Source organism: Myotis myotis, unplaced genomic scaffold (genome assembly GCF_014108235.1).
Source record: "Myotis myotis isolate mMyoMyo1 unplaced genomic scaffold, mMyoMyo1.p scaffold_m19_p_1, whole genome shotgun sequence".
In the NCBI taxonomy this organism is placed as follows: domain Eukaryota; kingdom Metazoa; phylum Chordata; class Mammalia; order Chiroptera; family Vespertilionidae; genus Myotis; species Myotis myotis.
This window is the reverse complement of record NW_023416313.1, coordinates 218468494-218495498: the sequence shown is the minus strand read 5'-3', so window position 1 is coordinate 218495498 and position 27005 is coordinate 218468494. Positions and strand designations below refer to the sequence as shown.

Below are 27005 nucleotides of genomic sequence, written 5' to 3'. Positions count from 1 at the left end.
TCAGACGCTGTGGCCACGGGGAAGCCTGCCCACGTGCCCAGCACCACCGCACCAGCTGCGGCTCCCTGGGCAGCACCAGGGCACTGGGCACAGCCCTGGGCTTCCTCTCACGGCTTCCCCAGTGAAACAAAATCAAGCCGCACCCAAGTCTTCCCAAGATCAATCCCCCATCTGTTCACAAAAGCTAAAACAAAGGACTGGGTGGTGACACATTCAGCGCAAATGGTACCACAAGGAAATACTGTGACGAGGGCTATTCTTTAATGAAAGTCCCGTATCCTCATGCAGTCACGTGCTACATGCTCTTGGCGATGTGCTGGAAGCCCACGCAGAGCCCGCGGGGAAGCCAAGCCTAAATAACAAATATAAACTCTAACTTCTGTTTGGAGTCATATAAAAATACAAAAGATTTCCTGTCCCAAAGTCTTGGTTACAAAAGTGAAATGGCACCTTCGAGGGAGGTGGTTTACACGTGTATTAGAGCGGAACAGACAGCTCTGCGCCTTCAGGATGCGAGCAGCGGGGCTGGTGGCCCCAGGCCGTGGTGCCGCTGGCGTGCGGGCTGCGCTCGCTGGCCCGGGGCTGGGAGGACTGAGCCGCACTGACGCTCCGCTCCGAGGGCAGCTGGACGCGCTGCTCAGTATCCCCCGCCTTTCCTTTCTATCGTGGGCAGGTGGTACTGCTTCAGGTTAGGCTTGAGCTCCTTCTGTGCATCTGTCTGAAAAGAAAATGACAGACGTTCAGTGGAGGCCAGGACGGCAGCGGCAGCAGGGCTGAGGGGAGCTAATAAGGCGCTACCTTCTGGTTTGCGCCCCCACACTTCAGGGGTCTCAGCACCGGCACCTTCCCGCTCGCTCCAGGTCTGAACACGGAGTGCAGCGCGGGGCTGGAGTACGAGAGCTTGGTGGCCCCGGACAGCTTCAGCTGCGGCAGCTCCATCAGGTAGGCCGGGCCCTGTCTCCGGGGTCGGCTCTCCTCCTGCTTCAGGGGCTGTTTCTTGAAACAAAACACAGGTCGGCTGAGCACACGGGTGTTGTCTCCACAGAAATCAGGAGAGACAGAAGGCTCTTTGGTGCCACTTCTGCCTAAAGAACTTCTTGACCACGAGGTGCGACTAGACAACAGGTGACCTGGCCACCCCAAAGTGAGGTGGCCCCGCACCCGGAGGCAAGGGGTCCGCACCTCAGGCTGGTGCGTGTGGGTCTGAGCCCTGGTGCAGCCCCGGGGCTGGCCGGCCTGTGCTGGGGCTGAGCCAAGGCCTTGGGGGTGCCTACTGCCGGCTCCCCAGGTCAGCCAAACCTGCTGCCTCCTGCTTTTGTGCGGCTGGGAACTCAGAATGGCTTTTACCTCTTTCGTAGTTGACAATGCTTTCGTGGCATGTGAGAATTGTATGGAATTCAAATGTCAACAGTTGTATGGGAACATAGCCCCACCATTCCTTTAAGCATCGTCCATGCGGGCAGCTGTGACGAGACCTTATGGTTGCAAAGCCTACAGCGCTTGCTCTGTGGCCTCCCAGACACGTGTGGGCCGGGCAGACTGGGAAGTGGGACGGGGCACCCAGAGTCTGGAAAGCAGCCTGGCTGCAGGTGCACATGCGTCCCCACCCCAGCTCATAGTGACACGCAGTAAAAGCAGGGACAAGTGGACATGACGCTGAACAACTGGCAACACTGGGGCTGAGCACTTGGCACATGGCCAGAAGATGAAGGTGCTGCCAAGTGAGGCTGTCGTTTCTAAGCCGCTGTGAGAGACTATCTCTGTGACGGGGTGGACGGGGTGGAGCTCGCCTGGCGCCCAAGGGGCTCATGGCTCTGGCCGAGCAGACGGCATGCTCTGGGCAATCACTGGCGAGCTGGGTCACCTGGGCCCGGTTAGCTCTCTGTGCCCCCCACTGGGTGGGTCTGAGGGCACAGGGAGTGACCCCTGGGCTGGAGGAACCCCAGCGCCCTCGTCTGGCCTGCTCACAGATGTTGTCCTTGACCCTTAGCTAGAGGGGCAGGAAGGGTGGGGCAGCGGAGCCCTCACAGGTGGGGTTCCCCTCAGACACCAGCCACCTGGGGTGTGCAGTCCGCTGCAAGCCAACCCCCCACCCCCCACCCCGCTGCTCGCTGCTCCCGCCGTACCTGCTTGCTGCCCTCCTTGGAAATATGCCATTTGTTACTGAGCAGTTCCGGTGCCGCTTTTCTGTGGCTGCCCCGAGCCTGCTTCTCCGAGGCCCTGCAAGGGGGAAGACGGGCGCCCCACTGAGAACCCGCGCACAGCTGCTGTCCCTGTCTCCAGAGGTGCTTGTCATGGTGCGGTCACTGCTCTACTTTCCACGTGAACTATCTGAGGACTTTTTTCTTTTTTTTCCCCCTGCCCCAGGCCCCCACCCCTGCCCCAGCTTCGAGGTTTGGGTCAGATGTCATCTCCACGGTCACACGCAGGAGTGGACAGAGGTGTGGAGTCGGACAGCTCAGAGCATGTACTTCCAAATCAGGTACGCCCACGTGCTCAGACCTTACAGCGAGTTCAGCGTTTACAATGGTGCAGGCGGGCTCCCGCAATCTTAACAGAGCCCTCCCATGCCCTGCCATGGCGCCGCTAACAGCCCCTTCTGGGAGATATTCCAGAAAAGGATAGAGAGAGCTGTCCAGGGACCCCGCTGGACGGCCCACCACATCCCCCCACCCCCATCTCAGCAGCCAGCACCTGCCCCCAGCCATCCAGACCACCCACCTCTGTTCTTGGAAATAGGGGTGCTGCAGGGCCTGGTGGGCAGTGATTCTCTCGTCAGGATCATAGGCCACCATGGCGTGCAGGAGGGAGAGGCATTGCGGGGACAGATTGGCTGTCTGTAGAGGTATTCCTGATCCCTTTTTAAAAGGAAAATCAAAACTCATAGCTCTCGACCTGTATTAAAAGCCCAATGATAATAAATGATCATGTCATTGTCACGACTCTACAGGGACCTGCACTGGGGGAACAGTCTGTGACTTAAAGGGGCGGAATACACAGGGTCCAAACCCACAGATGGTGCCACCCAAGAGTGGCCCCTCGTGGGAACTGTGGACCTCGGGGGCCAATGCCGGGTCAGGTCAATGCGGCTCATCATTCTAACAGACGCGCCCCTCTGGTGCCGACGGCGGGGAGGCTGTGCGTGCAGGGCAAGCGCTATATGGGAACCTCTGTCCTTTCCCCTCAGCTGTGCTGTGACCCGCAAACTGCTCTCAGGTCTCAGACTTAAAGAAAGGGTGGTGGTGGTGAAACCTGTTATGCTATAAATGCACTCTTCGTCAGAGACTGACGTCACATTTCCAGCTGAGAAGAAGGGAGTAAAGTTTAAAAAAAAAGAAAGAATCCCAAACAGTTGTCGCCTCGCCTTCCCAGGTCTTGAAGCTGCCGGGCGCTGCCACCCTCAGCCCACGGGGCCTCCCTGGGAGCCCACCCCCCGCTGAGCTTCATCTTTGACCAGCACACAATCCTAACGGTCGGGTGTCCGTGTGGGGCAGTGCTGGGGCGGCTGCTCCACGTCCTCCCTGCACGGAGCCGGTGCCGGGGAACCTCATTCACCCAAAGGCCTCCACGTGCTGTGCAAGAGTGTAAATATTCAGCGACAGAACCTCACTGCCAGGCCTCGGCAAGACGGGAGGAACTGTTGGGTGATGCTGGAGGAAGACCATCCCTCTCGGACCCCCAGGGGGCCCCAAGGACTGAGGGCTGCACCGGCAACAGAGGGCAGCCTGGCCCCACCCTCAGTCCCTCCGTGCTGCCAGCCCCGGAGGGGGACAAGGCCACACGGGGCTCTTGGGAGCACGGGGCACTTACTGTTTGAACTTGGTGAGGGTCTTCGCAGCAGGTGTGCCCATGATGTCGTGGATTTTTGAGATCTGGTCCAGCTCATTGGCTCCAGGGAAGAGGGGCTGCAGACTGGAAGAAGGTGACAGGGGCTGTGGTTAGGACAGTCCCTTCATCCTGGCCGTTCCCGACCCCGGAGTCCTGTAACATCCTCCCAAATTAACTCATGGCATTGAATTACCACCAGAGAACGCGTGATCTGCTGGCACTTTCAACGTCAGTGAAATCGCAACTCAGCTTTCAAAAACTAACAATTATTAATATGAATGATCTAGAAAGGTGTGAACACATGCCTGCATTCATGAAGCCGTCGGCTGAGCAGGTGGGAGCGGACCTGGGTCCCTGCCTATGCTGGGCTCTCTGTCTGATGCATCACCCAGACATTAAATGCACCCCGGTCCTTAACAACGCACTGAGCCTGGGGGTGCCCACCCTCTGCGAGGGCTGCTTCCCCCCACACCCGCCTCACCTCCTCCCTTCTTCCCAGGCCACGCCGCCCCCAGCGGTGAAGCCTGAAGGCGGGGCATGGGGCTGGAGGATGGTGAGGACTGGGACACTGCCAGGTGGCCAGAGAATCCTGCTGGATACACCTGCACCTCCAGGGCAGGGCCGGGCCATGCTCACCCCCACCCCACCCCCACACCCTGTCCCCTGCCGGCGGGCCCCACAGGTGGCAGTAAGCATGTTTCCACTCGGTTCCTAGCTTGGTGATCGATCATTTCACTGATGAAGCTGAAAGCACAGGCCCAGGGCTGGGCTGGGAGTGTTCTGTTCCCCATCACCAGCAAGTAAGGAAAAGTGTTGACAAAACACCTTCTGTTAAGTTCAAAGCAGTCACAGCCTCAGGATGACTGAGAAATCGTGCTGTGAAGGAAGGGCCTGGCGTGAGGCCTGCCGTGTGACCGCGTCAGCACGTGTACACAGACGTGCACTGGCCGGAGCGGCCTTCGGACACAGCCGTGCGGCTCTACCTGGTGATCTCGTAGAAGACACAGCCCGCGCTCCACAGGTCCATCTTGTGGCTGTAGAAGCCGTCGGTGAGGAGGCACTCGGGGGCCCGGTACCAGCGGGTGGAGATGTATTCCGTGTACGGCTGCTTAGAATAGACACTCCGGCAGGACCCGAAGTCCCCTAATTTCAGGACATCCTGCTGCAGGGGGGAGAAAAGCGGGGACAAATGACGTCTCATGGAGTCGCCGTTGTAATATAAGCCATCTCAAATGTTTATGCACTAACGGGAAAACGACTAGCATCTAACCTGGCTTGTAAAACGCCAGTTACCCTAACCCTTAATTGTAAAATGCCTCTGACAGGTGAGGAAGTGGTGCTTCTATTCAGGGGAACATGTTTCACAACTGTTTCCCAATGTCTGCAGATCCTGGGAAAAGCTAAGTCCCAGGGTGAGTCTACGAGCGAGTCCCACACCACAGTCAGACGCTCCAGCGCCACCCGGGCAAGTCAGACAGACCAGGGAGACGGGTTTCAGGATATTCCTTCCATTTTCTTCACCCCTCACGTTCAGGTAACAAAACACATGCTGCCAATGACTGCAGCCTCGGGCATGCCAAGGTTGCGGGCTCGATCCCCGGTGGGGGGCATGCAGGAGGCAGCCGATCAATGATTTTCTCTCATCATTGATGTTTCTATCTCTCTCTTCCTCTCTGAAATCAATAAAAAGATATTTAAAAAACAAAATAACCGTGATTCGCCTGTGAAGGGCTCTAATGGAAAAAGTAGACAACATGCAAGTTCAGATGGGAAATGCCGGCAGAGAGATGGAAACTCTAAGAATGAATCACAAGGAAACACTAGAAATTTAATAAAATTAGCAGAAATAAAAAACGTCTTTGCTGGGCTCACCGACAGACCAAACACAGCCAGGGAGAGACTCGGGGAGCTGGGGGACAGGCCAACAGAAACAACCCAAACTGAAGGCAGAGAAAAAAGAATGGAAAAACAGAAGAGAACACCTAACAACTGTGGGACGATTTCAAAGTGAAATAAGCCAGACCAAAAAAGAGTACATGCTATCTAACTCCATTTCTAGAACATTCTAGAAAACGCACACTAATTCTATAATAACAGAAAGTCCGTCACTCTGCTGGCGGGGCGGAGCAGGAGGACACTGTCGGGGTGATGGGCTTGTCCATCAACTGGATTTGTGAGGATGGCGTAGCAGTGATGGCGAACCTATGACACGTGAACTCATTTTTTTGGTTGATTTTTCTGTTAAATGGCATTTAAATATATAAAATAAATATCAAAAATATGTCTTTGTTTTACTATGGTTGCAAATATCAAAAATTTCTATATGTGACACGGCACCAGAGTTAAGTTAGGGTTTTTCAAAATGCTGACACGCCGAGCTCAAAAGGTTTGCCATCACTGGCCTAGTGGCTTTGGAGGGAGACAGACCTGCCGGAATCCTGATTCCTCCACTTTTCTATTTCGAGTGTTTGCAGTGATCATGGGAATGGAGTTTGTTTTTGTACATAGTCTGAGGAGAGTACCTACAATTATTTCCTTCCAGATGTACGGCTATATTGATGACATTTATTAAATAGACCACTTTTCCAAGCTGCATGAGGAGAAAAATCCTATTGCAAGCCTGGTCTCCAGTTACTGGGACTAAAAGCACCAGTGAAAAATCTTACGTTCTAGCCCTGGCCAGTGTGGCTCATGGATAGAGCATCAGCCTGGGGACTGAAGGGTCCCGGGTTCAATTCTGGTCAAGGGCACATGCCCAGGTTGCTGGCTCAATGATTCTCTCTCATTATTGATGTTTCTATCTCTCTCTCCCTCTCCCTTCCTCTCTGAAATCAATAAAAATATATTTTTAAAAAAGTTTTACAGTCTACCTTTATTCTGATATCAACTTTTCGTATAAAAGCCCTTACCTTTATTAATATATTTTCTGGCTTTACATCTCTGTGAAATATTCCATTTCTGCATTCAATATAAAAGGAAGGATAGAATTAATTGTACCTCATTCATTCACATGCCTTTACATTGCATTCCTGACTGTTACTACACCCCATTACCCTGGAGCTGCCGCGTCTCCGGAGCATACCTGTGCATATGATCGAGGGCCCTGCATAGCTGGTACATATAGTGCACAACTTTTTTTTCTGATAATGGATGTCTTCTCCCTGTACAATCAAGGAAACAGCCAAATATGGTTACTAATGGTCCTGGGACCCTTTTTTGAAATAAAAAGCAGAATCTGTTTTTACTTAATAGTATGTGAAAACCGAACTTCCTATGAGGAATGACCCGGAGCCGTTTCACAGGAAACACAGAGTGTGCCTACAAAAGGAGCCGTTTCACAGGAAACACAGAGTGCCTACAAAAGGAGCCGTTTCACAGGAAACACAGAGTGTGCCTACAAAAGGAGCCGTTCAGAATTCCACCCACGGGGACGAGCTCACAGGAATCCAGGTGCTCGCCTTCGACCGTGGCGGGAGCTGCGTCAGGTAAGAATCCTTCCTCCAGGACCCTCCTTCCCACTGCTGCCCGGGGCCAGTTTCCCTGGGACCCTGCTGGATGCAGCTTTCCACTTCAAAGGGGCGAGATCACAGGCTGACAGAAGTGCAGCTGTTTCAGTCCGGGGAGACCTTTCTGGCCCTGCGTTCTCCGCTGCCTGCAGTCCCAGTGGAGGGGCCCTCTTCAGGGGCCCCCACCCTTTCCTCCTGGGGACCCCATCCACGCGCAGCCCTGGCGCCTCCCCTCCCTGGAGAATCCCTGCCCGATGGAGCGAAGCTACTGATGGAGACAGGCAAGGCCTTGTCTGTTTCAGCTATCCTGACCAGGTGAGTTTTTCCAAGTTAATGTTTACTACTTTTCTCATTAAGAGTCTAAAGAATGTCAGGTACGGCACTAGTAATGTGAACGCAATGCTAAACTACGGCTTTGCTGTCAGGCCTCACTGAGGAAATGTGTTTGCCAGTGTAGCCTGCAGTGTGACAGGCCAATCACACTCCCCCTTCCCCCAGGGGGCCCAGTCCCCAGGCCTCTGCCTGGCTTTGCGGGCCAGTCTTAAAGGTGCACACTGGGTCCACCATGGCACAGCCAAATGGCCCAGAGGCCGTGCCCCACGGCACCACGCGGTGCTTTGCAAAGGAGGGCCTTGCATCATGGCCCCTGTTCTGCGAGCGGTTAGCGATCTGGACCGGCAGAGGGTAGCAGGTGAGATGTTAGAGTCAGCGAGGAGCCTGAGCTGTGACCGGCACCCCTCTCAGCAACCACGGCCACACTCAAGGACGGGTCCTCCCAGCTCTGCTCTTTGAAGCTGCTCATCTTAGGCAAGTGCTGTATCGCTTCTCTGAAATTCCACTTCCTCGCCTCTAAAGTGGAGTTGGCTCCACTGTGAACTGTCAAATAATAATAACAGCTGTCGATGTTTGTTGAAGGCAGTGAGTCAGGCACTGCTCTTAGCTCTTAGCACATGTTTTATTGGACTCTGACAGCAGCCCTCAGAGTTGGAACTGATCACCCCCATTAAAGCGCCTGACCGACCTCTCGTCACCCCGGGCACGGAGCTTGTTCTGGCCGGTGTGCTGCTCCGCCGCGTGGGAGGTCGGTGCTGCGGCAACAGTGCCAGACGGCTCCCCCGAGGCACCAGCACTGAAACCACCGGGAAGGTGTCACTGGCTCAAAAGAGAATTCCGGGGACAAAATAGTGGCCCCACTCACACTCTGAACGCAGACTGACATTAAGGAAAGCAAAGCCACCGTCACTCTGCTTCTCGGGAAGTGTGAGGAGCCCCTGGACAGGCCAACCTCACCCGACTTTCCTGTGTACACCTGCACACAGGGACACGGGAACCGTCTAATAGACCCCAAAGGGCTCTCTTCTAACCTCGATAAAACTCCCATCGCTGCCCTGACCGGTTTGGCTCTGGATAGAGCGTTGGCCTGCGGACTGAAGGGTCCCAGGTTCAATTCCAGTCAGGGGCATGTGCCTTGGATGCGGGCACATCCCCAGTGGGGAGTGTGCAGGAGGCGGCTGATTGATGTTTCTCTCTCCTCGATGTTTCTAACTCTCTATCGCCGCCCTTCCTCTCTGTAAAACAAAACAAAACAACAAAAAACTCTGATCGCTAAGTGATGAGAATGCTGTGTCAGAGCTGAATTGGCATTTTTTTTTCTCTCTTGGTACATTAAAAACAGCGGAGTTCATCGTACAACCAGTGGGTCAGATTTGATTAAATAGAAACACACAACCGAACTAGTCTGACACAGTCACACCCGGCAGAACAGTTAGCGGCTGCGTGGTAACCAGCACACGGCCTGAGCTGACCATGGAAATGAACTGTAGCTACAGCCACAGTTACAGCAAGCTGGTTTTACCTTTCCCCACCTGGTTCATTCCCCAGCAACATGGATTTATTTCAGAATGCCCGCCCCACCCACAGCCTCTAAAGATATAACCCTAAGGTGACCAGGCCAGCCCACTGGACCTGCTACAGCCCACGCTCCACAAGGCGGCCCGTGACTGGATTTCCACACGGGCCCATCTGCTGACAATGGAGGGTCGCAGGGTCTGGGGGGCCATGTCTGCCAAGAGAGGAGGAGGGGACCGTGTGGTCCAGGGACTGTACGGCCTCGGCAACCAGAGCTTAGCTGGTCCCACCTCCCTTGGCAGACATGGTTTCTGCACGAGGCCTGTGGTTTTACAACATACTCCTTCCTCTGCGGGTGAACCAGCAGAGCGGGTGACTCCTTCCGGTGGAACAGTCTAACTATGACCCTCAGTGTCCAAACATCATCCAGGTGCATGACGGACATCTGGGGACACCAATGATGGAGCCGCCAGCACCCCACTTCCTGGAGGCCAGAGCTAACACTCCAGCGCAGTCGGACACCCAGTGGAGCAGCAGGTCTGTGTCAGGCAAGCAGGGGACCCACCAGAGCACGGGCGGAGGTGAAGGAGCCAGGGCGAGGGGCGAGGGCACAATTAACCAGCCATTCAGAGTGGAGTCACTGACAGTTAAACAGGAGGCAGGATCACATGCAGTGCAGGCAAAGAGCAGGTGCCTCTGTGATCAGGTGAGCACCGGGCCTCCCTCCGCCAGATGTTCCAGAACAGCCTTTCCCACCACGGAGGGCGCCTGAATGAACAGACCAGGGCTCCAGCCAAGTCTCCATTCACCCTGTCACTAACTCACTCAGATGGGAGCTCCCCGAAAATTCCTCCCAAGTGCCCCCTCCTCACCCTCTCCCCCAGCACACCCCACAGACCCATCCCACCCACCGTCTAGCACGCCAGACTAGAAAGCCAAATGACATGCCTCCGTGTGGGGCTCCAGATGTGGTCTGACCCACTCGTGAAAGACCCTCGGGCAGCCCAGGGCAATCGCTTGGGAAGCTACTTCCCAGAGGCTCACCCTGGAGGCTGTTGCTTCAGCGCCCCCCCCCCCCACACGTACCCTGCTCCCCACGATTCTGTCAGCTCCGTCCCACATAATAAAACCCTTCGGTTAAACTAGCAGGAATGCATGCTATTGTCTGCAATGAAAGGGGATGACCCTACATCTATGTATGGTCCCTTTCTTCTCTACACGGCAGCCCGACAAGCCCCTATATGGTGCTCCTCAGAGCACAGCCGCACTCTGATGCCGCCTCGGGACTTCCCAGTCGGAGTGGGGATGACGGAAAGGAGCAGCCCTGCTTGGAAGCTGTGGCAGCAGTTCAATATTGGGTGACATCCCAGCACAGGGCCGTTTCCTGGTAATTATTGCATTTACAAACGGTTTGGTCCACAACAGACAGTAAAACACAAATCTGGCTTTCTGCCATAGTTTTAGAAACACTGGTCTAAACACCAATCAAAGTACACCATCCCCCTGGGTTAAACATGTTTTTTTTCTTCTCAAAAAAACTGATTTCAGAGGGAGGAAGGGAGAGGGAGAAACAGATGGATACATCAATGATGAGGGAGAATCATCCATCGGCTGCCTCCTGCACACCCCCTACTGGGGATGGAGCCCAAAACCTGGGCATGTGCGCTGACTGGGAATCACACTGTGACCTCCTGGTTCATAGATCGTGGCTCAATCAGCAGCCAAGCCTAGCTCCTGCTTTAACCCCCACTGAATGATCTAACCCCCAGCCCGGTGACCCTGCAAACCTCATTTCCTACAACCCTCCTCCTCTGGTGGGGCCACAGTGGCCTCTCACCTCACGGTGGCCTCAGGGCTTTTGCACCAGCTGTGCCGCTAGACCGCAGCGGCCTGTTTCATTCTCACACCACGGGCCCTGTCTGGAGTTCTGGGTCACTTCTTCACTGATTTGCTGTCTCTCTCTCATCAGATGTGAGCTCCATGGGGGAGGGAGCTGTGTCTGTCGTGCTCCCCCTGGGTCCCCACCTTGAGAACAGACCATGGCCTGTCACGGTGAACGAGAACGCTCCCCTGCATCTGCCTAATGCTACCACTTTCCGGGTGAGCGTGGTCGGCTCGGGCCCACGGTCACCTCTGCCTCATCTGACATCTACTGGAGGAAGAGAAAATGACCCCAGCAAGTCACTCCCTCATGATTTTGCTTCATACAGTTTATCTCTACGGTGGACTGTACTCTCTGCATTTAAAAATGCATCTTCTTTGCTGCCTCTCTAGCTTTGCTGGCCCCGACACTGCTGTGCACGCCGCAGACAGCTCTGCAAAGGCTGCCGGGACATTCTCTCGGGTCATTGACTGGTCCCGGTATTTAATGGTGCTGCTCAATATTCTCATCGTCCAAGGGAGTAAGTGAAATGAATTCTGATCCTACTAGAGAAAGCTTTAGTGATTGATTTGACTTTCAGTAAGTCAGTGTCAGATCCAGAGCAAACAATGACTAAGTGTCCAGTCAGTTGCGGCACTGAGCTAGGGCCAGGAGCAGGAAGGCCAGGGTGGCGGTAGGGCATCACGGTTGAAGTTTCTGAGTCAGGCTTGACTTTAAGTTCTGGCTCTGTTACTTATGAACAACTTAACTTGGGGTTACTACTTACTCCTTCAGGTCTCACTTTCCTCACCTGTAAACTGGGGATGATGATAAAAGTGCCAACCACAGCGGGCTGCCAAGAGGCAGGGTGTGGGGTGATTAAGAACACTCACTCGGGAGCCAGCCTAGGTTCAGACCCGAGGTCTACCGCTTCCTAGGTGCAGAGCCTTGCACAGGTTACCCATCTCTCTGTGCCTCAACTTCTTCATCTTTAAAATGGGGATAAGGACAGCATGTGCCTGATAGGGCTGTTGTGAGGGTAACATGAGTTAACTCCTCTAAAGTGCTAAGAACAGTGCCTGGCATGTGGCTAGCATTCATGAACTAGTAGCTACTACCAGTCACTGCATTTCATCAGTGATCTAAGGGAGACCTTTTGTGTTCAGTTTAACAACTCTGAAGTCAGGATGCATGTTCCAGCACTCAGTGTCTGACCATCGCTGCTGGCCGCTTTCCCAGGTTCTGACCCCCTGACACAGGCCGGCCTGTGGGTGACGCCGTGTTTGTGTAGTGAGTCACCCACACTGCACAGCCTGTTCCACAGTCTCTCCCTGGAGGCAGAGACTGGAAGAAATGGGTGCAATGTCCCCAATGATACAGCTCCCCTACTACTGAAAGTTACACACTTATTTCCGAACAAAGCTTTCTCAAATGTCTAGATGCATAGAAACTTGCCGGAAATGACCCTCTGACCTTGAGTTTGGAACTATCCACTGTAGGAAGCAACACTCAGAATTCTAACGTGAGCACTTGTCTCACACCAAGAACTGTCCCTGAGCCAAGGAGGCAGTTAGGTAGGGTCGCCCAGAGTAAAAGCTGGGCTTCCTGGCACCAACATTACTGTAGGGAGCTGGTGAGGACGAGTGTTGATTCTCGGCTGCATGTGCGCCAGCCTGCATGCTCTTAGTTACACACACAGAGGATGGAGTGAAGGGCCCGCGGCAGGCAGCAGGTGTTAGGAAACATAATCACACGGTTAACACCTCATTTACCCGGCCCATGCGGGGCACGTGAGATTCCCAGGTAAATGAGTTTACTTCTTGAATGTCAACTCTTCTCCACTGTAATCATTTTAAACGGGACTCTGAGAAGCATCGGGTTCACTGTCCTGCCTTTCCTCTGTGCGCAGTGGAGTGGTGGTCGCCACCATCCACCCTGTGGCCTGCCTTTTCTAACTGTCCTGTGGAATCTGGAGACTCGCAGCTGTTTGCCCAGATGGCTCTCAACCTCTGCTGTTGTTTTCAGACGCACGTGCAAGCTCTATATTCTCAGCCTCCCCAGGATGGACTGTCCCCTGTCACTTTCTGCTATCGCTGGTGTGCCAGGTTCTAGAAGCTCCCTCTAAGACAGCGGTTCTCAACCTGTGGGTCGCGACCCCTTTGGGGGTCGAGAGACCCTTTCACAGGGGTCGCCTAAGACCATGGGAAAACACATATATAATTACATATTGTTTTTGTGATTAATCACTATGCTTTAATTATGTTCAATTTGTAACAATGAAAATACATCCTGCATATCAGATATCTACATTACGATTCATAACAGTAGCAAAATTACAGTTATGAAGTAGCAACGAAAATAATTTTATGGTTGGGGTTCACCACAACATGAGGAACTGTATTAAAGGGTCACGGCATTAGGAAGGTTGAGAACCACTGCTCTAAGAGCTCTATTTTAAATAGGGTTAGAACAAGAAACCAGATCTAACTCTATTAGAATTGTATTTAAAACAAGATTAAACCTATGAATAAAATACACACGGTTTGGAATGATAAGAAATACCCTAGAGTCCCCGATAGAAATCTTCTATTTTCCCAAAAAGATCCAAAAGCTTTTGCATCCAAACATTTTACATAGACTTTTATGCATGTCGAACAATGTGTCCACGTATTTTTAGTCGCATGTGAACTCTACTAACGAGCCATGACGCTCTCCCCACTCTCCCGCTTCATAAAACAACTGTGTGCCCTCCCCCAGGTGTGCTCAGCGTGGGAGTCCCCACGGCAGCGCAGCGTGACCTGCAGTTCCGCAGACACCCGCTTCCGTCTGGGCTGGGCCGGCCGTTTGAAAGCATCTATGGTGCCGCCGCAAACCTTCCATCCCAAGCCAGCAGCAGTCCCTCCCGTGACGTGAGGAGGCTCTTCTCTCCTTTGGCCCATAAGCACGGTGTGACCTGTGAAATGCAGCACTTCCTCTGGGCCTTCTCAGTGACATTTACAAGGCTCACGTGTCCTGACATCTAACACAACGGTGAGGTCACAGGCCCGGGACCGTGGTTAAATGTGGGCCAAACATCTGCCTGCTCCTCTCCATTCCCCTCAGGTGACCTCTGTAAGCCTCCAAAGCCAGCCCTGGTCACGCTCTCCTAAACAGGGCTTCATTGTTCAAAACAAAGCCAATGAATGAGCACCCTGTCTGTCATTCGGGAGACTTTGGAAGGATCCAGATATAAGGAGGTTCCCTCTCATGTGAGGGATTCTTTGGGGGGCGAGCCCTGCCTTACTCTGAGGCGAGAACAGAACGTGGATCAGCAGCAGAGCCCGGGGGGGGAGAGACCCTCGCGGTGGGGACCGCAGTGCGGAGGCCCCGGCTGTCCTGCGAGCCATCCTCCTCCCCGCACGGCCAGCTCGTGGCTGGCGGCCTTCCTTCTCATTTCATTTACCGCCGGATGGTCAGCCCTGTGTGTTTATACTTGACGACTGCCCTCCCGTGCACCGACCTTGAGCACCAGCAACTATGAACTACAGGCTTTACAGTCAGTTCTTACATTAGCTTTCAAAGGAGTCTACGTACCTCGTATCAGTTCATAAACATTCATGTCCATAAGCTCACATATTAGCGCAAGAGAACCAGATTTTCTGTCACTGAAGAAGAAAGCAGGTTTTTGAAATGTTTTCTCATGTCTTAATCAGAAAATAATAATCAAATATTTAATTCATCTGTAAACATTTCTTGTAAAGATAAAGCACTCCCACATCAGACAAAGCCTGGAGTGCAATGACTGAACCAGAAGTTACATTTCAGGTAAAATTAATTTAAAATAATAGTAAAACCCTGCTTTAAGCACAAACTCTAAAAGCCCCCCTCCCCATTTTAAAAGACATATGTATTGACAATATACAATTAACTCTCGAGAGAGAAGAAATGAGGTTGGTGGGTGGGCCAGACAGAATAACCAAGGAGAGAAGGGTTTAATTCATGCCTGCAAGTGCAAGCTTACTTTTAATTTGCCTAAATCACTTCCATGTGACTCATTACCACGGGGTGGGGTGGGGTGGGGTGGGTGGGGAACAGAGTCCAAAACTAGTCAGGGAAGCGGGAGAAAGATGAGTGGCATCGCCCGAGTGACATCCTGCCCAGAGTGGGGACAGAGGCCTCCGGCTGTGCCGCCAGCTCCCCCTGGGTTCAAGGAGCCCCGAAAGGGGCCTCTGACCCTGGCAGGGCAGCCCGTGACACCGCAGGCTGCTCAGGGGCCTCCGGAGGGGCCCCCCTGTCTCTCAGGGCTGCCAGGAGGCCCAGCCACTCTGGACAGGGCGCTTTCTAAAGCGAGCGTAAAGCACCTTCCCCGCAGGCAGTCGTGACTGTCACACGCAGACTGTAGTGTCTACACGCAGCCCAAACTGACGGCTCAGCACACCGCAGGCCAGGAGGCCGCACGCTGCAACAAAACAGTGTACATGGAGTTTAAAACTGTTCGGTCCTCTGACGGGCATCTGCCGCACCTTAGCTGTCAGAGACAGCAGTTTCTTGGCAGGTGTTAAAGGCCACGCCACCTTCTCGGGGATCAGCACCGCTGGCCAAGGGAAAGACAGGGCCTGGAACCCCGGCGAAGCCCCACTCTGGGGACGGTGCCTGGGAACCAGCTGTGCCCTGACCTCCTGATGGGTGGTGAGCCTCATGGAAACTGTTCTACAGTTAGACCAGGAATAAACAATCCCCTGAAACCGTATCGAAAGAGGCTACAGGAAAGGCTACATGAAACTGCAGAGATGAGCAGATGACTATGACAGGGAAGGGAAGCCTATCTCCCCCATCTACCCCCAGATACGACCCAGACCCAGCGGGTCAGGTCAGAGCTCACACCTGAGGCCTCAGGAGCCCAGAGTCACATTATGAATCAGGTGCACAGCTGACTCTCTGGGCTACAAAACAGATCTCTAAAATGCCAACCATGGTTTTCTTTCTTAAAAAGAGATTTAACCATTATCATCAAATGTAGGTAATTTTTAAAGGCCCGAGCATACTTACAAAACCACTTCATGCAACGTAAGAATGTTTGGGTGTGGATTCAGGCGCCTCAGTGCTTGTATCTCTCGGAGGTTGTTCACTTGCTCAATACTATTGTGTAGGCAAAAATAAACAGCTAATTTATCACTCAGGTCAGCTTTAAAATTCGGGCTATTCAGTCATTACTTATCATCCATGATCAGAACTGACAAGCTCACAAATACTTCAAGCAAGTCAATCAGGTTTTATTTCTCCCATTAGCAGTAGAGATTAGGCGTATCATGATTGTGCATTATCTTATAAAACTCAAGGTCCTTATAGCTTTGGATATAAATTCAATTTATCCCCATCTAGCTCCTTGGTAGTTTCTTTTAATAAATATAAACAGAGATGTTAAAATTTCCTATTAATCAGTTTATGGAAACTAACCAACTAGCATTGTAAAAGCCATGTAAAAATAAGCATTTTAAATTTCCACAAACAGGCCCACCCTTCCTTCCTACTTAAGGCGGTCATCTTTTTCAACTTCCTTCACCTGGTGACAGGTGCTCTCTCAGCAGGTGTGTCTACGCAGGCTTTTCTTTAAGAAGACAGCTACACCTGACACCCTGTCGACACCCCAAATCCATCAATGCAAGCGTCACTGCGGCCCAGGGCCTGTGGCTGCCAAGCTCTCCACGCAGAGCCTGAGGGAGCCTGGTCTCCCTGCCGAGCCTGGGCCCAAGGGCTCACATCCAATGAGGACTCAGGCACCAGAGACTTTCATCTCAGAGGTTCTGAAAGGAAGTGATTGTGTGAATCTTCTCCCTTTGAACTGGTGAAATTCTGTTAACAGAGAGAGGGGAGCTTAGCATTCTGTTTAGTTATGTATCCAATAGTATACTGTTATCTTAAATCAATGTGGCTGCAAACGGAAGTATCTCATGCCAGCCAACCAACGGGAGCCTGCTGTGTAAGAAGAGCCTCAATAGTCTGCGTGTAGGATATTTTTAACTAGAAGTTCAGACCCTTCTTTCATCACTGCCCCGTTTCCCCCTCACACCCAGGATGATACTCAAACTGTTAGCAGCTTGTGCGCCATGGTCAACAAACAACCAGAAAGGACACAGCCCACAGCTCGGGAAGAGGGTCCGAAAGGGGGCCCACTAGGTGCTGGCAGACGGCGGTCTAGGGCAGTGATGGCGAACCTATGACACGCGTGTCAGAGGTGACACGCGAACTCATTTTTTTGGTTGATTTTTCTTTGTTAAATGGCCTTTAGATATACAAAATAAATATCAAAAATATAAGTCTTTGTTTTACTATGGTTGCAAATATCAAAAAATTTCTATATGTGACACGACACCAGAGTTAAGTTAGGGTTTTTCAAAATGCTGACACGCCGAGCTCAAAAGGTTCGCCATCATTGCTCTAGGGAGTGCTGGGCAGGGGCCCAGCACAGGGCAGGGAGGGCGGCACCCCAGAGGCTCAGGACAGCAGCTCTTCACCACCCAGGACAGGTGGTTTCCACTCTTCTAATCGTGATGGGAAGTCTTCCAGAACTGGGCCAACTTCCTAAACTCACCCATCATGGGTAGATTTTATGATATGCAAATTATATCTCAATAAAGCTTTTTAAAAATCTTATCTCCCCTTTTATTTAGAAACCCTGAACTTCTCTGTTTTGATCAAGTCACATAGCCTTTCTTTGGCTTATTAAAAAAATTCCACCTAAAATACAGTAGCATTTTAAAAAGTAACAAATAGCCCTAGCCAGTTTGGCTCAGTGGATAGAGTGTCGGACTGCGGACTGAAGTGTCCCCGGTTCGATTTTGGTCAAGGGCATGTACTTTGGTTGCTGGTTCAATCCCCAGCCCTGGTTGGGCCCGTGTGGCAGGCAACCAATCGATGTATTTCTCTCATATCAATGTTTCTCTCTTTCTCTCTCCCTTCCAGTCTCTCTAAAAAAAAATCATTGGAAAAATATCCTCAGGTGAGGATTAACAAAAACCAAACCAAACCAAAACTAAATAAATATAACACCAGCTAGAAGGGATCTGGGGGACTGGGTGTTGTATATCAACTTCCATCAGTCTCTGCAAATGCTGCTGCTGCCACGGTGTCCTCATGCTCCCCTTACCGAAGCTCTCAATTCTCAGCCTCAGCATTCACTCTGTGTATGACCCAGCCCATTGCTTCCGGCCTCCGTTAGCATTTGAAGATCCGAACTTGCCATCAGCACTTGGAGATGACTACTGAGAAGGCCTCCTTTCACAGTGATGATGCCTCTAGAGTTGACATAGTTTTTCTGCGTCCTGAAGATGTGGTTGGTGTATGTCTCCCATCTACTGAAATCCTATTTGTAGATGAGTTTTGAGTGGGTTGGAGTTCCATTGTTTCTCCACAGGGTCAACTACGGACGGTCCAGCACAGGTGTTTTGGTTCCTGCCGCACGGGTCAGAGCTTCGCAGTGGAAGGCCCTCCCCTCTGTGCTGAGAAGTCGATGGCTGTGCAGCTTTCCAGGAGGGGATCAGACGTCCGTCCGATATGCCAGCTCCCAGCACACCTGGGCTCACAGGGTGTGGGTATTTCTGCTTTGCAGCTGTTGGAACAGTTTCCCAGGGCTGGTCCAAGGCGTGCCCCGGAGACCAGATCTTCATGGTGCCGGCGAGCTGTGCCACTCCGGGTGGCGCCCTCAGTCTTCAGCATTCCGTACCACGATGTACCGTGATGTTATCACCCGTTCCACTAAACGGGTTGCCAGCTTTTTACCACTATGACTGATGCTGTAACAAACATCACGGGGGGGGGGGGGGTGAACCCTCCCCACAAAGAAGACTTCTAGGCCCAGATGATTTCACTGATGAGTTATTTCAAATATTTAAGAAAGACTCTTGCACATTTCACAAAAGAAGAGAGATGAGCTGCCAATAAGCAGGGACCTGCAGACTGGGTCCCACTTGGCTCCACCACCTGCCAGCTCAGTGACCCGGGCGGTTGGGGACCTTCTCTCTCTAGCCCACGGTTCTCCACCCTGATAGAGGGCCACAGGCACCGTCCCCCGAGGGCGGCAGCGAGCACCAGTGACAGGCAGCGATTCACCAGGACTGGGCATGGCGGCAGGTGCTTGGTGAGCAACCACTGTAGTCACCTGGCATGACTTCCTGTCACTGCTACTCATTTCTCACACCACCCACACATGGTGCAGGCCCACTAGACAATGAGAAGTAGAGCAAATGGATTTTTAAAGGAACCCAAAGTTATTCTTCCAGTGGATAAGGGTAAGTTGTTTCACAATGAGAGTGTAGATGGTCCAGGTTCCTCACTGTAAAGTTACTCTCTTTTCCTCTTTATTTTCTATTCTTTAGAAGCAAGTCACTTATTGATGTCAGTATGTACTCGTGGTGATATGAATAGACAGATGGCTGGGTAGATAGGTAGAGAGAGAGAGGTTGGCGGGGGGGGGGGGGGCGGTTAAATGGGTCCGTGCACATGCACACTGGCTTCGTCTACGGAGGTTATGACATTCCAGGCGCCATGAGAACACCTGGTGCTGAAGTCTTGTTTCCAAGTATCTTTCTCCAGTAAAAGGCGACAAGGCTCCTTAGAGAAATGGGGGTTCTAGGGGCCGGGGAAATACACGATGAGCGCAGACTCTTGTAGTGCTGACGGAGTAAGAAAAGGGTGGGCACGTCAGAAGAAACAGAGCCACCCTGAAGGAGCTCCAGTGGCCAGAGCCGGACAGTTTTTTAAATAAGTAACAACAGCGTTGCATTGAACATATGTACCAAGAGCAGGTAAGAGCTCACAAGCAAAAACCCAGAGTCCAATTCCCCTCGGGTCTGTTGCCCGGCTGCAGGCACCTGCCCATGAGCCTGAGGTGACCATCATCTAACGTCAGCCACCGGCCACCAGTGGCCCAGGGCCACGCTCCCTTCCAAGGCAAGCAACATTCCAGTGTGGTTCACACTGCAGACACCTCCCCACACACCCAGACTCGACAGCAAAGCAAAGGAACACAAATCCTGTGGTACTTTATTAAAAATCTTTACTTATTATGGGTTTTTTAAAGAAAAATGTGTTCTAATCAACCACTTTTAAAGTTAAGGCAAAGAGCAAGAATTGTTCTCAACTACATCAAGCGGTGACCCATTCGGCAACGAGGCTGCCGTCTGTTGAACATTAAGCACACGCCCGCCTTGCTAGCTACTTCCTAGTCCTCCCCTCGCTTGCTCCTCAAGCCCCTCAGACAAGGAAGCCGGCTCAGGTGCACGAGTGTTACTGATCTCTTCTCTGCAGTTGGCTACACTGATCCTGGTTGAGCTCCGGTCAAGTTCATCCTGTTTACAGCTGGTCTGCAAACTACTGTGCTGTATTTTACCATTAGCAAGAACAGCATTCAGTAACAATGGCCTGGACCTTGAGACCCTTGTCCTGCTAACACCAGGGTGCACTTTCGGTGTGTTGGGGACCTGGTGGATGGAGGAACAGCTGGCGTGTCACCGGCAGGAAACCACATCCTTAGGTGATGCTACCTCCTCCGGAGGGGCGGGGGTTACACGGAGTGTCTGCCACCCCTCACAGGAATGCCTCCCAAGGCAGTCTAATCTTGGTTGACTTCTAAGCCGTGTTCCAGGTAGCGCTCCCTTCCGGCGGGGGCATGTGCGGCTGAGCAGGCCACGCCGCGGCTGGCTCCGCAGTGAGCGTGCCCACGCAAGGGTCTGCTCCAGCAGCCTCAGGAGGCGCCGCGTCGGGAGGCTATTTGCAGCCCTTTATTTGCATCTCTTCACTAAAATAACAGCTGGCAAGTCCTGTTGGCAGCGAGCACATCTGCCCCTGAGCCTGACAGCGGGACCGGGTCTCTTCTGAGAGGCAACTGTCTCGCAACTGCTGCTACAACAGTCCGATCTCAGCCACCTGGCTGTTAGAGTCGGCTCCCACATGCCGGGCCGTCAGTACACTGCGTCCAATTCTCTATCACGAGTAATTTGACGGCCCTGGCCAGGTGCTTAGTGGTTAGAACATCAACCCTCGGACTGAAGGATCTTGGGTTGCAGGTTAGATCCCTGGCCCCGGTCAAAGCAAGAGCAGGAAGCAACCAATCGATGTGTCTCCCTCACATCAATGTTCCTCTCTCTCTTTCTCTCCCTCTTCCTTCCCTCCCACTCTCTCTAAAAAATCAATGGAAAAAATATCCCCAGGTGAGGATTAAAAGAAAAAGAGTAATTTGTCGCACAAAGGAAGAAGTGACAGAAGAAGGCAGGAGAGCAGCAACAGCAGTCTCGGAAGGGCAGGTAACGGCCACACACTGTGGCGGTGAGGACGAGGAATCTGGATTCAAATCTGGCTCTGCCCACCTAGGGGCCTAGAGTGACAGCTGTCAGCCGCGTCACGTCCCTCGCACTGTCCTCCTGCACAGAACAGGGATGACGACTTTGACCCTGTGGCGATGTCTCGAGGATGAAATTATTGTTCTCCATACTCTTGGACACCACTAGTGCCCTATACTCCTTTCTGCTCTCAGAAACAGTGCTTCACACTGAGAGTCTGGAATCAACGTTTATATCCTCAAACACTTCAGAAGGCTCTGCACCAACGGGGGGGAATGCCTAAAGAAATCTCACTGTGTTGTACACATCACATGACTAGAATCTTCCCACGAATATTGAGCTGCCCTGCTGATTGAAACCAGAGTCTGCTTCTGGTGTGACCCGCCTCATCGCCTACCTTTCAAAGTGCTGTTTCATCTGTTTGCATGCATAGTAGTTTCCATCCCTCAAGCTCTGCATCTTCATAACTTCAGAAAACGTTCCCTCGCCTATTTTGCCAATTGCTTTATAGTCTATAAATAAAAACAATTATGAAAACAGATTTTATTTATACATATATTTTGTACTTGTTTCCAGACAGCGAAAGTTTTACTTGTAAGAATATTGGCAGTTGCCTGGCCGGTGTTGCTCAGTGGTTGAGTGTCGACCTATGAACCAGGAGGTCATAGTTCAGGGGTGGGCAAACTTTTTGACTCGAGGGCCACAATGGGTTCTTAAACTGGACCGGAGGGCCGGAACAAAAGCATGGATGGAGTGTTTGTGTGAACTAATATAAATTCAAAGTAAACATCATTACATAAAAGGGTACGGTCTTTTTTTTTTTTTAGTTTTATTCATTTCAAGCGGGCCGAATCCGGCCCGCGGGCCGTAGTTTGCCCACGGCTGTCATAGTTCGATTCCCAGTCAGGGCACATGCAGAACTCACGGGAAGCAAATAGATCAGAAACCTATTAAATAAAAATGTCTGTCACGCCCTAACTTGTTTGGCTCATTGGATAGAGCATCGGTCTGCGGACTGAAGGGTCCCAGGTTCAATTCCAGTCAAGGGCATGTACCTTGGTTGTGGGCACATCCCCAGTGGGCGGTGTGCAGGAGGCAGCTGATCGATGTTTCTAACTCTCTATCCCTCTCCCTTCCTCTCTGTAAAAAATCAATAAAATATATTAAAAAAATGTCCATCACCTTCAGATCCCAAACCTGCATCAGCACAGAGCAGGCCTGTGAAACTTTTCAGCCTCAAGGAGGTAGCCTCTTCCACACCCCTTCGATATGGCACATTTTAAAAAATATATACTTTTATTGATTTCAGAGAGGAAGGGAGAGGGAGAGAGATTGAAATATCAATGATGAGAATTATTGATCAGGGGTCTCCTGCACGCCCCAAACTGGGGATTGAGCCCGCAACCTGGGCATGTGCCCTGACCAGGAATTGAACCATGACCTACTGGTTCAGAGGTCAATGCTCAACCACTGAGCCACGCCAGCCGGACGATGTGGCACATTTTAAAAACCTGTGTGAGTTCTGATCTGAACATACCAGCAAGAAAAAAAAGGTACTTTTAAAAAGAAGTAATACAGTTTTTTAGAAATGATATGTAATTTAAAAATATTCCTATTCCACTCAATTTCCTACTTGGTTTGTTTTCATAAGAAGCTCTGAATGTAGACTACCATTCAAGTACTCTTAAATTTGGTTGTTCTAAAATGTTCTCTTCCTTTCCTTTCCTGTCAGTAACTTTCACAGGACTCAACACAGGTGCAGGTTGTGGTGCGGCAGGGTCCACGTGACGTGGCACAGCCGATGAGGAAATCAACGTGGCTGTGCAGCAAGACCACCGAGGCCGTCCCACACCATCCCTGGCAATGGCGCGGCTCTCGGGGAGAAGGGGGTACGGTAGACTCTCACCTTCTGCCTAATATTCAGCATGGCATAAATATTCCACAGTGAGCATGAACTGCTTGTTTATTTTTAATTTTTAAAAATTAACTTCTAGCTTCCTCAGTCGGCCTGTGAACCAGGAGCTCATGGTAGATTCCTGGTCAGGACACAAGCCCCATTGCAGGCTCGATCCTCAGTAGGGGGCATACAGGAGGCAGACGATCAATGATTCTCTCTCATCCTTAATGTTTCTATCTCTCACTCCCTCTCTCTTCCTCTCTGAAATCAATTAAAAAATATTTTAAAAATGGCCAACTGTACATTTAGTGGGTTCAGTACAAACTCCAAGTGTGGGCCAACATTGCAGGCACCTCCAGGCCACCGAAATCAGTCGGCGACAAATGGAACCTGCAGCCCTGGAGGCGGCTGTCTGTGGTGGAAAAAGGGTCACTGCTTTTCCATGGCTCTGTCAGTAACAGAAGGTCTGGTTACAAAACAAGAATGAAGGGGGGGGGCGGGGGCGGGGTAGAGAACGGCCCCCTCTCATCTCCAACAGAACCCGCGTAGTTCACAGGTCTTGAGAGTCAGACAAGAAATATGAAGATACCAGTACACACAGCACTGTGAAGGGTGCAGAGCTGAGCTAGGGACAATCCCTGCCCCACATTAATGGGACTAGAAATAAATAGTCTCCCAAAACAAAACCAACCATCCACCCAGGCTCAAGGACAAAGAGGACTTACTATAACCGAATAAAAAAGGTGGAAAAAGGAAAATAAATGAGATCATTTGTGTTCATTAAGATTCTATTCACTTTTTTATTTTTATTATTGTTTAAAGTATTACTAATAGTAGTACATATGTCTCCCTTCCCCCCCCCCCAACTGTTCACTTTTATGAAACCAAGGCTCTTTTGTTTAAGTGGAATCTAAACCTTATTTAACCGTGAAAGTGGAGGTCAAGTTCACTTTTTGAGAAAAGAGCAAGTTGTCAGGCCCAAGTGCAAACATTTGTATTCAAGCACTGCTTCTGAAGCTCTGAATCACGCAGGTGACGTGCAGCAGAGCCGTGGGGGCCCAGCCAGCTGAGGAATGGAAAGAACTGGGGGAGGTTAATCGCTATGTTCGGGGCATGTGCCTGGACCACAGTTGTCAGGGAGAAGATTCCGCTTCTAATGTCTAGTCATTTCAAGAGATTAAGGAATTCAAACCAAATGACAAAAACAAGGTCAGGAACCTCCAAGGAAAAGTTCCGCACCCAATTAAATTACTCGGTGTAGTGAGGAAAACTGTGACCTGAATTACCAAACATCCTGAAAACACAAAAGGACAGAAAATTATTCCTAACTGCACGAACATTTTACATTTCAATTGCACCCTGCTCTGGCCGGCAAGTGGTCTTGGGTTCATTTTCCCGTCAAGGACACATACCTGGATTGCAGGGCCTGTGCGGGAGGCAACCAATCCATGTGTCTCTCTCACATCAATGTTTTTTTCTCTCTCTCTCTCCCTCTCCCTAAAAAAAAAATCAATGAAAAATATATCTTCCAGTGAGGATTAACAACAATAACAAAATTAAAAAATAAAATTCAAATTGCACCCTTTGGCCCTGGCTGGGTAGCTCAGTTGGTTAGAGCTTTGTTCCCGATATGACAAAGTTGTAGGTTTGATTCCTGGTTAGGGCACATGCCTGGGATTGTGGACTCCATCCCCAGTAGGAGATGTGCAGGAGGCAGCCGATCAATGTTTTCTCTCTCTCTTTCCCTCTTCTCTCTCTCAAATCAATAGAAACATAATTTTATATATATATTTTTGTTATTGATTTCATAGAGGAAGGGAGAGGGAGAGGGAGAGATAGTAACATCAACGATGAGAGAGAATCACTGATCACAGCCTCCTGCATGACCACATCAAAGATCGAGCCTGTAACCCAGGCATATGCCCTGGCCAGAAATCAAACCATGACCTCCTGGTTCATAGGTCTACACTCAACCACTGAGCAGCACCAGCCAGGCAATAAAAACACATATATTTTTTAAAAAGACACAAAAGGCAGGACACTGCCAAATTAAAGGAGACCAAAGAAATAGGACATCAAAATGCAATTTGTGATTTTTGATTGGATCCTGGAAAAAATAAAAAACACCTATAATGAACATTATTGGGATGACTGGGAAAATCTGAATTATAGACTGCATGCCCGATGACAGTACTGTACCAACACGCTAGTGGTACCGTGACTGTGTAGGACCATGTCCTTGTTCTTAGCACACACTTGCTGAATTGCTAGTGTTGAAATATCATGCTGTCTGCAACTAACTATCAAAGGTTTGGCAAAAATAAATGCGTCGCTAAGAGAGAAAATGCCAGAACATAGTGGGGCATCTAGGTGAAGGGTTTATAAACTTTCAAGGAACTCTCCTTGCAACTTTTCTGTAGCTTCAAAAATGTGCAAAATAAACAGTTGGAAAGGAAAAAAGGAATATGGTACAGAAATGCGTGTGCTGTATATAAGTTCACACTGTAAGTAAAAGTGCAAACCTTTTGCACTTTTGTAGACCTTGCACTCTAACTACAGCTTTGGGTGCATTCGAGAAAGACAGACAAGTACACAATATCCAACAGGAGAACATAAGAATGCTTGTACAGGGTCAGTGAGAGAAGTCGGTTATTTTTAATATCTTTGCCACACGATTGAGGCCATATACCACTACTAACTGACAATTAGGATAGGATGCAAATTTAACACTGCAACTACACTAACGTAATTCATCTTTCCACAGCAAAGGAGGTCGGAATTTTTTTTTGCACCTTCGACTCATCGGCTCTTCCAGCCCAGGGGGGCTGGGGACCCCCCCCCCCCCAGTGACGCCCCAGGCGACGAGGCCCGGCCCCTCAGGGTCCCGGTCCCCTGGGGCCCTCCGCCGCGCTCGCTTCCAGGCCCCTCCGGCTCCGCCCCTGCCCGGCCCCACTCACTCTTCATCCTGGACGGAGGCCGGCGACAGCCCCGGGCCGACACTGGGCGGAGAGGAAAGGGCCCTGGCTTCCACGCCTCCGAGGCGGGGCCTCGAACTAGGGCCTCCGCGGTGGTCCCGGTCGGAGCGTTAGGACCCGGCCGCCATGTTGTGTCCCTGTCGCCCTGGCAACCGCCAAGCCCGGGACGCCCCGGGACGCCTCCCGCGCGTGCGCGAAACGGCTGCAGGAAACTGAAGCGACGGACGCGGAGCCCCGGCAGACTTTGCAGATGCAAAGCCCGGGTGGGAGACGGGGGTGATCGCACACTTCTCGGGGGCGCAGGGGCGCTGTCTGAGCCAAGTCCAGGGGCTGGTCAAGCAGAAGATCGCGGAGTGTTCCAGCCGGAGGGCGGGCGGGTGGGCGCGAAGTCCGGGAGCGGGAGACCCATCCCTCCTGCCCAACCCGGGGTCCTGCGGAGGGGACAGGCCGAAATGAAGGTGAAGGGGTCCTGCGTCCCAGACAAGGCTGCGAACTTGGTCTGCAGGGCACAGGGAGCCGCGAAACGTCTTAAGCAGGGGAATGGCGAGGAGAGGCCTGGGTTAGAGCGAGCCCTTCGACAGCGCGTGCATTGGAAAGGACCCACGGGAGGGGCTGCAGGGGACCGCGGTCAGAAGGATGGAGAAAGGGGGCAGCACCCGGGGTCTGCCCGAATAGTCTGCACCCGGGTCAATGAGGTGGATGCGAGGGAAGACAGCTGGGTGTGGCTGGGTGGCTGGCTGGAGGGAGCTGAAGAAGAGGGTTGGGTGACCTTGC

At 51.6% G+C, this 27005-nt stretch overlaps 1 protein-coding gene across 6 annotated transcripts; it reads right to left on the bottom strand.

Annotated features, from left to right (window-relative positions):
• Positions 1-239: 239 nt before the first annotated feature.
• Positions 240-26373, bottom strand: MOK (MOK protein kinase). 6 transcript variants are annotated; one of them, XM_036316306.1, is made up of 12 exons: positions 26214-26373; positions 21757-21871; positions 16072-16161; positions 14617-14687; positions 6911-6989; positions 6738-6786; positions 4812-4990; positions 3811-3912; positions 2722-2895; positions 2127-2220; positions 799-996; positions 240-718 (listed from the first exon to the last, which is right to left on the bottom strand). In XM_036316306.1, exons 1-12 carry the CDS (start codon positions 26218-26220, stop codon positions 638-640), a joined length of 1239 nt encoding a protein of 412 aa, XP_036172199.1. In that variant the 5' UTR covers positions 26221-26373; the 3' UTR covers positions 240-637. The 6 variants fall into 6 exon arrangements, with proteins under 6 accessions (XP_036172199.1, XP_036172209.1, XP_036172215.1 ...); XM_036316316.1 differs by lacking the exon at positions 2722-2895; XM_036316322.1 differs by lacking the exons at positions 6738-6786; positions 14617-14687; positions 16072-16161.
• Positions 26374-27005: the final 632 nt, after the last annotated feature.

Coding starts and splice junctions, on each gene's coding strand:
- MOK (XM_036316306.1), bottom strand. Junction 14,688..16,071: donor ACGTTGCATGAAGTGGTTTT/GTAAGTATGCTC, acceptor TTTCTTCTTCAG/TGACAGAAAATCTGGTTCTC. Junction 2,221..2,721: donor CCCTATTTCCAAGAACAGAG/GTGGGTGGTCTG, acceptor TCCCCCTTGCAG/GGCCTCGGAGAAGCAGGCTC.